The 12,901-nt window shown below is 49.1% G+C and overlaps 1 protein-coding gene across 1 annotated transcript; it reads left to right on the top strand.

The window, feature by feature from the left end:
- The first annotated feature begins 8,650 nt into the window (after positions 1-8,650).
- On the top strand, positions 8,651-9,572 carry LOC123134684 (uncharacterized). Its single transcript, XM_044553886.1, has 2 exons — positions 8,651-8,833; positions 8,931-9,572. Exons 1-2 carry the CDS (start codon positions 8,656-8,658, stop codon positions 9,440-9,442), a joined length of 690 nt encoding a protein of 229 aa, XP_044409821.1. The 5' UTR covers positions 8,651-8,655; the 3' UTR covers positions 9,443-9,572.
- The last annotated feature ends 3,329 nt before the right edge of the window (positions 9,573-12,901 follow it).

Genomic DNA, 12,901 nt, shown 5'->3' with positions numbered 1-12,901 from the left:
TGGTACCATTACAAGGTTTGCTAGCCAGTCCGGATGTTTTATGTCTCTGATGAATCCGGCTTCCAATAATTTGGCTAGCTCCTCTCCCATTGCCTGTCTTTTGGGTTCGGAAAATCGTCGAAGGGCCTGCTTGACTGGCTTGAATCCTTTTAGGATATTTAGGCTGTGCTCTGCCAGCCTGCGTGGGATTCCTGGCATATCTGAAGGGTGCCAGGCAAAAATGTCCCAATTTTCCCGAAGGAATTCTCGCAGTGCGGCTTCTACATCAGGGTTTAATCGTGACCTGATGGAGGCCGTCTTTGTGGGGTCCGTGGGATGGACCTGGAATTTTACTATCTCGTCTGCTGGTTTGAAAGATGTGGACTTGGATCTCTTATCGAGTAAAACGTCGTCCCTATTCACCGTGGAGCGTAATGCCGTGAGTTCTTCTACCGCTAGTGCTTCGGATAGTGCCTCTAGGGCTAGTGCGGCTGTTTTGTTCTCGATGCGGAGTGCTATGTCCGGATCACTCATCAGAGTGATAATTCCATTGGGCCCGGGCATTTTGAGTTTCATGTACCCGTAATGGGGTATGGCTTGGAAAATTGTGAATGCCTCTCGCCCCAATAAAGCGTGATATCCGCTGCTGAACGGGGCCACTTGGAACATGACTTCTTCGGACCTATAGTTGCCCGGCGAGCCGAACACCACATCTAGTGTGATTTTTCCTGTGCAGTGTACTTCCCGACTAGGGATTATTCCTCTAAAGGTTGTGCTGCTTCGCTCAATACGGCTCCAGTCTATTTCCATTTTTTGGAGAGTTTCCTCATAGATGAGGTTTAATCCGCTGCCCCCGTCCATGAGTACCTTGGTAAGACGAAAGCCGTCCACTATGGGACTGAGAACCAATGCGGCTGGCGCTCGGGCTGTTCGGAATTTAGGTTCGTCGCTGGCATTGAAGGTGATTGCCGTGTTGCTCCATGGATTTGATGTTGCTACTTGGTAGACTTCGGCGAGGCTGCGGATTGTTCGTTTCCACATATTATTTGATGCGAAAGTCTCGAAGACTGTTGATACCGTACTGGTGTTGTTAGGTTGGTTTTCCTGGGCTAGAAGCCCTTCGCCACTTTTGGCCACCTGCCGTAGTATCCAACATGCCCGGAGGCTATGTGTTGGAGTGGCGCCTTCTGCATTATGGATTTTGCAGGGTCCGCTGAGCCATCCTTCCAGTACGGTTCCATATCCTTTAGGGGTTTTTTGCTTTTTGGTTTTTGATCCAGGTGCTTGAATATGCTGCACCCTTTTATTCCGGACTAAGGTTGTGTTAAGGGCCGGGTTGTCCCAAAATCTAGTTTCGGTTTTCCAGGCGCTCTCCGTCGCACAGTACTTTCATACTATGGTTGCCAGGGCGGCGAAGTGCGTGACCTTGCGGCGATTTATGGCGTTCATAATTCCCTTCTCCGTGCAATTATTGCAAAAAATAGAGATTGCGCTTTCCTCATGGCAGTCCTTTATCCTGTCCATAACCAGGAGGAATCTGGCCCAGTAATGATGTACTGTCTCGTCGGGCTCTTGCCGTATTTGAGATAGATCGCTTATACTTGGGTGGGTGGGTGGAACTAAAATCGGAACCCCACCCAATCTGAGGCTCAAGGGCCGAGGAGTTTCCAGATTTGGAAGCTTGGACTGCTGGAGATCGTCCCGCGAATCCAATCTGCTGCCTGACTTTAGGTTCAGTACTCGGTTGGCGTCCATCCCTCCGCGGGAGTCCGGCATGGAGGGATCGGGAATCCGGACATAACTGGTTTTTACCGTAGGGGAGGAATCGCCACGTTGTTCTTCTACCACGGCAACATGGTGGGTAGCCTGGGGAGAGTTAATTTCTCTCAGATCGGGTTTAAGCCCAATCTGATCGTAGTCTGTAGCGACTCCCAGGGTGGCGATGCGATCCAAGAGCTCGTTCGTGGACGAGAGCTCCATTGCCAGCTGCTCGGCGAGTTCCGAGTTAATGCGAAGATCGCTTTTGATGACCCGAGAGGTCATCGTCGAAGCGGTGGCCGAACAAGTGGTCATAAGAAAACCACCTAGCCGGATAGCTTGACCGGCGGCCAAGGCTCCTTTGGCAATGGCACCATCTTTCAAGACGGGAAGAGGCATCCTTCCTGATTGCGACGGCACAGAGCAACTCTCAATGAAAGCACCAATGTCGGTGTCAAAACCGGCGGATCTCGGGTAGGGGGTCCCGAACTGTGCATCTAGGCGGATGGTAACAAGAGACAAGGGACACGATGTTTTACCCAGGTTCGGGCCCTCTTGATGGAGGTAAGACCCTACGTCCTGCTTGATTGATATTGATGATGTGGGTATTACAAGAGTAGATCTACCACGAGATCAAGGAGGCTAAACCCTAGAAGCTAGCCTATGGTATGATTGTTGTAATGGTTGTTCGTCCTACGGACTAAAGCCATCCGGTTTATATAGACACCGGAGAGGGCTAGGGTTACATAGAGTCGGTTACAATGGTAGGAGATCTACATATCCGTATCGCCAAGCTTGCCTTCCACGCCAAGGAAAATCCCATCCGGACACGGGACGAAGTCTTCAATCTTCTATCTTCATAGTCTTGGAGTCCGGCCGATGATGATAGTCCGGCTATCCGGACACCCCCTAGTCCAGGACTCCCTCAGTAGCCCCCGAACCAGGCTTGGAGCGGTACTACCGCTCTAAGAGCGGTACTACCGCTGGAGAGCGTCGGCGGTACTACCGCTGTGGTCGCGGTACTTCCGCTAGAGCAGAGCAAAGCATAGCAAGGGAAAACGGCAGCTCCAGAGATGCGGAAGGAAGGACGACGAGTGAGATAAGGATGTGTACGTGTGATTCCACCCAAGTCTTACCAAAGCGGATCCCCTCTTGATAGTACGGTGACTCCTACGAAACTAGTCCACCAACAACGAAATGAAGGAGCTACATCGTCTTGAATTACAACACCGAGGGGAGGAAATCGTCTCGTGCCAATGGATGAATCTCTGAAAGAACTAAACGCACACGATTAGTCCGCACAAGCATTGTCATCAATCATCAAAACATATTAGGGATAAATATGCCCTTAGAAATGTCAAAGAAAGTAGCAAAACCCATGATTGCAAGTTGACGAACGGAAAGCAAATTGTATGCAAGGGACTCAACAAGCATGACTTTCTCGATCGTTAGATCATGAGAAATGACAACCTTGTCGAGACCCAATACCTTAGAATGTGATGCATCACCCCACTCGACATTGGTGGGCATAGATGGAATCTTTTGCACGTCCACCACCATGTCCTTGCTCCTGGTCATATGATTAGTTGCTCCACTATCGAGCAACCATGATCCCCCACCGGAAGCAAACACCTACAAGAGATCAATGCTTGGTTTTAGGTACCCATTTAGTAATGGGTCCTTTGATGTTACTAACAAGGGTCCTGGGAACCCAAATCGACCATTCAATGTACTCATAAGGAGAACCAACAAATTTAGCATAAACATGTCCATCACTAGCACGGCACAACACATATGATGGGTTAAAGTCGCCAGCTTTGTTGGGGGAAATGCTTTTGCCCTTTTGAGCGTCAACCCCCTTCACTTTTTCCTTCTTCTCCTTAGGAGCACCCTCTCCCTCTTTTACAAAAGTTTTCTTGAGAGGAGGAGGACATTTGGTCTTGTCATTCTTCTTCTTCTTGCTCTTGGACTTGGGTGCAAATCCAATTCCTTCCTTGGCCACAACTTCCTTTTGATTGCTCAAGAGGTCGTTGAGGTTCTTCTCACCTTGAATGCATGAAACAAGGCCTTTCTCAAGTTGATCCTTAAACTTGGCATTCTCCTCCACAAGATGCACATGCTCACAACACGGGTTAGTAGCACATGCATTATCAATTAATACCATATGAGGAAAGGTGGCCTTTTCCTTGGTTAGCTTAACTTGGAATTGAGCACGAGACTCTTGGAGGTTAGCGTGAGCACCCTTCAAGACCTTGTGGGCCTTGTCAATTATCTCAAACTCCTCTTTGAGTCTAGCATGATCAACCCCAAGTTTAGCCTTCTCGGAAGTTAGCACACGAGACACGACAAGAGCATGATCAAGATCTTTCTTTAATTTAGCATGGTCATGGTTGTGTGACTCCTCAAAAGTCAAACGATGCACACTCTCTTCCTCAAGAGCATTAGAGAGATCCGATATCTCATCGGCATAGTCACGACTATGACCTTCCATCTTAGAGATGGTTTCTTCGTGAGCCTCGATCATATCATTGGCCTCACCAAGTTGTTCCAAGAGAGAAACAAAATGCTTCTTGGACTTGCCCTTGAGCTTACTCATAAAAGAATCAAACTCATTCACTTCTTCATTAGACCCCTCATGTTCATCAATGCAATCCTCCACGGAGGAATTAGTAATGATAGTGGTTTTAATGTTGGGGGTTACCTTGTTTGAAGCTTTAGCCATGAGGCATTTGGCGGTGATGTTCTCGTTGGGTGAATCAAAGAGAGACACCCGGGGAGTAGTAGCAATGGCAACAGATGCCATTGCCATTGCTTCTTCATTTTCATCATCATCATCATCCTCTTGGTATTCTTCTTGAACCACCAACCCACGAGTGGGAGTCTTCTTGGCGAAGTTGTTCTTGTTGGAGAAGGACTTGGCTTTGTCTTTTCAGATGAACTTGCCACCATTGTCTTCCCGCTTCTCGTAAGGACAATCCGCAACGAAATGGCTCACATTGCCACAGTTGAAGCAAGTTCTAACTCGTTGCTTGCCCTTGACGCCACTTGAGTTGTTCTTGTTGAAGTTGGGTCTTGAATTCTTCTTGCTCCAAAATTGTCTTGAAGCAAGGGCCATGTGCTCATGGTAATCAAATTTGGTGTCTTCGGGGTTGCTCTCCTCGTCTTCCACTTCTTCTTCTTCTTCCATAATAACCTTGGCCTTCAAAGCAAGGTTGGGCTTCTTTGCCCTTGTAGAATGGAGCACCGCATTGTCGGCGGTCTTGTCCAAGATGCTCATTGCAACGAACTCATCCAACACTTCACTTGAGGTCATGGAGTGGAAGTCCGGTCTTTGAAGAATGACGGAGGACATGGCCTTGTTGTAGGGCATCATGGCCTTTAGGAACTTGCGCTTGATCCAATTGTCATCCGTGTCCTTGCTTCCATGATCTCGGAGTGCGACCGCGAGTGTGGTCACTCTTCGAAAGAGCTCACGAGGTTCTTCATCTTCTTTCATTGCAAATTCATCGGCTTCATCTTGCACCACTTCATAGTTGGAGCGTTGAATGCTAGCACTTCCACGATAGAGACCCTCGACACATATCCATTCTTCTCTAGCCATGACATGAGGTCGAAGATGAGGGAGATCTTCGGGAAGGATAGCATCTTGGATGATGAAGAGAGCACTCTCATTGAATTGATTGTCCACGTCTTCTCAAGGGGTGAAGTTGCTTGGGTCATGAGGATAAAAACCTTCTTCAATGATTCTCCAAAGGTTAGTGTTTACATGTTTTAAATGACGCTTCAAGCGATAAACCCAAGAGTCAAAATCTTCATGCTTCTCATATTTAGGAGGAGGACCGGCATGATTCAAATGAGTAGAGGGGATTGACCCTCTATAAATAGGAGGTTCCACATGGGCAAAGATGCCGGTGCCATTTCTACCACTAGTAGAAGGACTCTTTTCATTGTTAGCTTCCCCCTTGTCGGAGGTAGCATCCGTCACCTTGTTAGCGGGATCACCAACTTTCATCGGCGAGGTAGATAGTTTAAGTCCTTCTAGAAATTCAGTAAACATGCTTTTAACCTCGGCCGTCATGGAGGTTTTCAATGTGTCTAAAGCCACATTGAATTCCTCACGTGAGACCGAGGTTCCCCCTTCGGCCGACGACGAGATGGGATTCACACCGGAGTGTTCCTCTGCACCGCCGTTGGTGTCAACCATACTCTTCGGACGGCAAAGTCCTTAATAAAGAGACGATGCTCTGATACCAATTGAAAGGATCGATATGGTTGACTAGAGGGGGGGGGGAATAGGCAACTAACAATTTTTAGACTTTTCTTTAACCAATTAAACCTTGCAACGAAATAGGTTGTCTAGATGTGCAACTACGTGAACAACCTATATGATGCAAGGACAACAAGCACACTAGCAAGCAATAGATACAACACAAGTAAGCTTGCACAAGCAAAGGAACAAGATAACCAAGAGTGGAGCCGGTGGAGACGAGGATGTGTTACCGAAGTTCCTTCCTTTTAAAGGGAAGTACGTCTCCGTTAGAGCGGTGTGGAGGCACAATGCTCCCCAAGAAGCCACTAGGGCCACCATAATCTCCTCACGCCCTCACACAATGCGAGATGCCGTGATTCCACTATTGGTACCCTTGAAGGCGGCGACCGAACCTTTACAAGCAAGATTGGGGCTATCTCCACAACACTGGAGGCTCCCAACAACACCACGAAGCTTCACCACAATGGAGTATGGCTTCGAGGTGACCTCAACCGTCTAGGGTGCCCAACACCCAAGAGTAACAAGATCCGCTAGGGATAAGTGGGGAGAATCAAATTTCTCTTGGTGGAAGTGTAGATCTGGGCCTTCTCAACCAATCCCGAGCAAATCAACAAGTTTGATTGGCTAGGGAGAGAGATCGGACGAAAATGGAGCTTGGAGCAACAATGGAGCTTTGGGGGAAAGAGGTGAGTCAACTTGGAGGAAGAAGACACCTTTATATAGTGGGGGAACAAATCCAACCATTACCCCACTGAGCAGCCCCGCACAGAGCGGTACTACCGCTTGGGCAGGGCGGTACTACCGCTGAGGGCGGTACTACCGCTCTCACCCAGCGGTACTGCCGCGCTGGCGAGGAGATCAGAGACCCAGCCCCAGAGTGGTACTACCGTGGGAGTAGGAGCGGTACTACCGCTTGGAGCGGTACTACCGCCCCTACTACCGCACCTAGTACCGTAAAACCCGACACGAAAAACATCGATCGAGAATCGAAGCGGTACTAGCGCGGAACTGCTGCGGTACTACGACCGAAGTCCTCAAGCGGTACTACCGCTCGGGGGAGCGGTACTACCGCTCCAGGAGCAGTACTACCGCTAGAGTGCTTCGGCGGTACTACCGCTGAAGACCGCGGTACTACCGCTGGGGTAGGTCAGGGCAGGAACACAGAAGGAAGAGCTGCTCCATCAAAGCGGGAAGGAAGACATTGGGTGTGAAACGGATGTGTACGTGTTGATTCCACCCTAGCCTTACCAAAGCAGATCCCCTCTTGATAGTACGGTGACTCCTACGAAACTAGTCCACCAACAGAGAGACGAAGGAGCTACACCGTCTTGAAAGACACACCGAGGGGAGGAAATCGTCTCGTGCCAATGGATGAATCTCTGAAAGAACTTAACGCACATGATTAGTCCGCAAAAGCATTCTCATTAATCACCAAAACATCTTGGGGATAAATATGCCCTTACAGCAGCGGCGATGTTTTGTCTGGATCCTGGGGCGGCGGCCCTGGACGGTGGCGGCTGGTGAAGCTAGGGCATCCCGCGGTGGCATGGCGTGGTGTCCCTGTCCAAGGCGGATCTGTGACGGCAATCTTCTATGGATTGATTCGGATCCGAGACGGCGACGAGCGCGCGGGATCCATCTCGGCGGCTCTCGCAGCTTGGCCAGGCGGGGTGGGATCCCTCCTCCTAGGCTCCAGTGGTGGCACACACAAGCTGTGGCCGGTGTGCCAGGGCTCCTACGGTGGCACTGTTGTTGCGGTTGGTCGCCGGATCTAGGCGGCTGGATCTGTGGCTTTGAAGGCGGTCGAGACAGTGCACATGTTGTCGGGTGGATTTCTTGGGACGGATTCGGGTGAAAACCTGGTTTTCGGTCAATGGTCGGAGCTGGTGACAACGATGCCCTTATCACTGTTTCCTTTATGAAGGCATCATTGAGGTGTAGATCCCAACTCCACTCAATACCTCCGATGGAAACCCTAGATCAGCTGATCGGATGCTGGCCGCAAGCATGTGTCATTACCCCCTTGGGGGCGGCATTCTTGAAGGTGCACTCGGCTTCACGGGACCAGCGGACCGCATCTTTGGTGGAGCGGTGCTTCATCCTACACATTGATGGCGACGGATCTCGACGGCTTGGCGCAGTGCAGATTCGGAGTTCGATGTGCGAGGATGGACTCGCGCAGGAGAACGATGATGTCTGGCATCATGGTGACGTCGATGGCAGAGAGACCTGGCATGGTAGATGCAACGGTACATCTCTGAAGATGGATTGGTGGCAGGTGGCTGTGGCAGCCTCATACCCGACATGCGTCCTGGTTGGGGAGTGCGCCGGACTGGTAGGTGCCCCATACTCGGCAAGCGTCCTAGTTGGGACCTCAGGTCTTAGATGTTTAGGTTTGGCTGCGATGTCTGTTTGGTATTAGGCCCAGGCTATCAGCGCCCCTTCATCAACTGGATAGGAGTAGCGACAGTTGTTGTTTAGACGGTGGCTTTAGTCCTACTGTTGTATGACTTTGTAAGGTCTTGTGAGTATAATTAATAAAGTGGCCGCATGCACCGCCGAGATGCAGAGGCCGGGGGTCCTCCTCATTTTTAAAAAAAAAATTGCTGGGGGGGGGGGGGGTTGATTTTCCCACTAGTTGAGCCCCCATGCCATGCCCTTGCCCGCCTCGGCCACCGCGTCCGCCCCGCGCTAGCGCCAGGCCAGGGCCGACGAGGAGCTCGTCCGCGCGCACCCGCCGCCGCTTCTTTAGCCGCGCCGGCGTCGCCGAGGACCCGGCGCCTGAGCCATTCTCCTTCACCAAGTCCCTCCTGACGTGGCCACAAGGTACGCGGGCCGACCGTCGTCCCCATCTTCGTTTTGCCTTTCGCCTCTCTGCATCGCATTATCGTGTGAGTTGGACTTGGCTCTCCCATTGTTGCAGGTGGCGGGTTCATGCGGGGCAGGATCCGCGTGGCCGGATGGGAGCTGGAGCTCACGGCGGCCACGACCTTCGAGAAAATTTGCACTCTGTTGCTGTCGGCGCAGCTGCAGCGTTGCAACGACGCCACCTTCTATCGGTCGTTCGACGTCCTCGAGGGCTTAACCCTGCTCGGCCTCTACTGCCAGCCCAGCAGCCGCCGCCTCCACGGCCACCTCCTCGTCGCCAGGGCCGCCGACCTGCCGCGCTCCACGGAGTCGCCTCTCCGCGCGCCGCGGGACTATGAGCTCGTCTGGGACTTCCACGCCGCTGCCGATGCCGGTGGCGCCAGCGCGGGCTCTTGCTCCGGCTATGGATCAGTGGTACCGGGCGCTCGGGATCCTCGTCACGACGGCCCCGGCAAGCCGCCGCTCGATGAGGTGGGCTGCGTGCGCGCCGACCTCACCGACGAGTGCGAGCCGCACAGCTCCCTGCTCCACCTGCAACTCACCTCGACATCTCGAGGACCTTGGTAGCCTTGCGCAGTGCGTCACCGGCGTAGGCGCTCCGCGCCTCCTCCTTCCCCTGCGCGGCGGCACACACTACCAGCTCGGTGTCGTCGTAGCTCACCCTCTCCGGCCACACGCCGGTGAGGCGTTCTGCGCGGGCGGGAGTTGGTGGGTGTGGGGGGGGGGGGGGGGAGAGAAGAGGGAGTGGGAGGCTGACGATGGGCCCAAAGGCATGCAAAACAGTCTCTCTCCTCCCCAGCTGCCCCCCAGAATCCTGGGTTTGGGTGGGTTCGCCGGTCAAATTTTTGGACAAATCCGGCGCTAATTGAGATCGTGGGGGCGTGAGTGGGCCTTTTTTTGTCCGCCAACGCTGAAAAAGTGCTCCTGGAGACGGTGGAGATGCAGTGAGAGCGCGTGTGTTCATGACGACCAGCTGTCCGGAATCAGGAGCAGCGAGTCATCAGCGTCTCCGTGAGCACCGTACGCAGCATGCAAGCGCGTGCCCAGTAGAGATTTGTAGGAAAGGTTTGGAGATAGGCTGAGATTGGTGCCACTCAGTTTTTCGAAGGAGTTGGCCTAGCCCACTGAGTTGTAGTGTGCCAGTTTTTTCGGTTGCTACGAATCTCAGTTCGTTCGGTCATTTTTTCCGTTTTATTTTTGTCTCCATTTTAATTTTGTTTGTTTTTCGATTTTCTTTAAAAATGCATATTTCATAATTACTTTATTAATTTTTCAAAGCGTTTATGCACATTTTACAAAGGGTAATGCAGTGTAAATCCCCCGCAAAAAACATGCAGTGTAAATATATTGTTTACACAACTTTCAGAAAATGTTGACAGCATTGCAACAAATATTTTGTGACACGTAAAAACTATTCACGTCTTTGGAACAAAATTACATTATTAATAAATATTTACGTAATGCACAAAAATATTTGGGTAATTAAAAAGGTTTTCATGAATATCTTCACGTGTTTCAAAAAATGTTCTTCACTTTTTAAAAAATGTGTATACAATATACTAACATTTTCACATAATTTAAAAAATATTTCATATCATTCAGAAAATATATGGTGACATAAAAGAAATGTTCGCGCATTTGAAATTATGCTCATAGTTTTTTTAGATGTATACACAACGTCAAAAATGTTCACATAGTTTATAAACACGGTTCATACAATAAAAGTTTATGCTCGATGCATATTTAACAATGTTTTTAGATGTATTTGAGAAAATGATCATCATGCATTTGAGGATTGTTCAATGTGTATCAGAAAAATGATACACGTGTATACGAAAAATGTACAACGTGCATAGAAAAAGGAGGCATCTATTTGAATAAAAAAATGACATGAAGAAACCAATAATTGAACACAAAAAGAGAAACCAAAAAAAGCGCATGAAAGATTTAAAAACCTGTCTATAAAATCTTCGCAAAGCTCTTTAGATGGGCTAGCACAGTAACATGAACGCACTCTAACGGCAACGATAGACCTTGCAGTTGGCAAGAAATAACCTTGGCGCTTGACGGAGCTCTTGTTCACTTTTGTTTCCACGCTCTATGCGCAGCATTGTCCCTACAAAGTGTGCTAAGCCGCCACCTCGTGGTGCTTTCTTTGCTTCGAGCGCTCAGCGATTTTTTATGGCCAGCTTTTCTATTTGATTTTTCTTATGCTAATTTTTAGTTAACTTAACAAATTTGAAAAATCTTCACAAATCATAGAATTTCATTGATTTTAAAATATTCATATATTTAAAAACATTGTGAAAGAAAAACTTCCAAGAATTTTAGAAATCTTCAAGAATTTAAAATTGACTGTTTATTTTCAAAATGTCCATGAACTTATAAAGAAGGTCACGAAATGATAGAAAGCCATGAATTTTATATTTTTATGAAATTCAAAAATATTATGAATTTTATAAAATGCTCACATATCATAATTGCTTTTACGTATTTTGAGAAAAGTTTCATATAATTTTAAAAACATGTTCACAGATTTTATAAAAATGTTTATTTATTTAAAAACTATTTGTTTAGTTTAGAAATATTTAGATATCTGAAAACTGTTCAACGTGTTTGGAAAAATTGTCATTGTGCACTTGGAAAATGTTCAATGTTCTTTACAAACATCATCGTGTTTCCACAAATATGTTCAATGTGTTTTCTTAAAAATGTTCAACGTTTATTTAAAACATTCCTTGTATATTTTAAAACAATTTCATGTATTTAAATGTTTATGTATTTTGAAAAAATGCTTGTATATTTTAGAAAATAATTATGTATGCGAAAAATGTTCAACGTGATGAGTGGGGTGGGAACAATCTTGAGGAATAAGTAGGGCTACATCTTCTTCGTGTCGTGCCGCTTCGTGCACACCTGCTCAAGTGTCATGGAAGCTGAAATTGCGACGTGTGCAAAAGGCGTTTGCCCTGGCTCTGGAATGGAGCACAGAGCCTGTTATTTTGGAATCGGACTACATTAGTATTGTTGATACGATCCACAACCATGGTCTGAATCGGCCACCGGAGGCAGCTCTTGTGCAAGAGTCCAAGCACCTGCTTCGTACCAATCGTGAATATTTGTTTTGGGGTTGATTGATAATTATAAGTCAATAACAAGAATCCCTTGTCGAAACATAAGTTTAGTAAAACATAATGTCTTTGAGTTGTTTCATAATTTGAGACATACTTCTATTCTATACAATCTTTGGGTGACAGCGGGGCCTCTCTTTCTCCCCTGTGTTGCTCGCACGAGTGACCGGGTGAAACCCTAGCCACCGCTTAACCTCTCCTCCCTCCTATCGCATCTACCCCGCCTCTGCCAGCAGGCACCACCAGGGAAAGCTTAACCGGCCGCGGAGGGGGTGGGACCTCACCTCCCCTTTCGCTCGTTCATCTAAGGTTGGCGTGGGATGACTGGCGCGAGTGGCGATGTCGTGCTTGTGTTGGGCGACGACCTGGTGGTGATTGTTCAAGTAGGCGGCGTTGGCTTGCTTTGACGGTGCGACAATGGTCTAGGTCGTCTGCTAGCAGCGCGGCGACTATGTGAATCAAGATCTAGCAAGGCATGTTGGCCGAACTCCGGCCAGACCCTTCTGGCTCTGGTGTTTGGACGATGGTGGGCGGTGGGGGAGGGCGTCTCTGGTGAGATTTCTTGGCTGTAGGCGGTCGTCGTCTTGGTTCCCTCGTAGGTGGGCGGGCGGTCGCTGGTGGCCTCTTGTGGTTTTGAGCCGGCTTGTGTGGTGGGGGGACACAAGGGTGTCCGGTGGGCAGGTTTGTCAGGATTAATCTTGTCACTTGTGTCTGCATGTTTACTTTCCTTACTCATCTAGCATAGATTAGGGAGTAGATAGTCAGCGGAGCTTCAATGAAGATGTGTGGAGAAGGTGAGATGCCAGACGGCCGTGAGATACCGCGAGTCCGGCGAGATGCCGATGGCGGCGTGACACCGCGGTGCCGCGCGAGGCGGCAAGGTCGTGTGATACGG

This window comes from Triticum aestivum, chromosome 6B (assembly GCF_018294505.1).
Source record: "Triticum aestivum cultivar Chinese Spring chromosome 6B, IWGSC CS RefSeq v2.1, whole genome shotgun sequence".
In the NCBI taxonomy this organism is placed as follows: domain Eukaryota; kingdom Viridiplantae; phylum Streptophyta; class Magnoliopsida; order Poales; family Poaceae; genus Triticum; species Triticum aestivum.
This window is presented reverse-complemented; position numbering and strand designations above follow the sequence as displayed.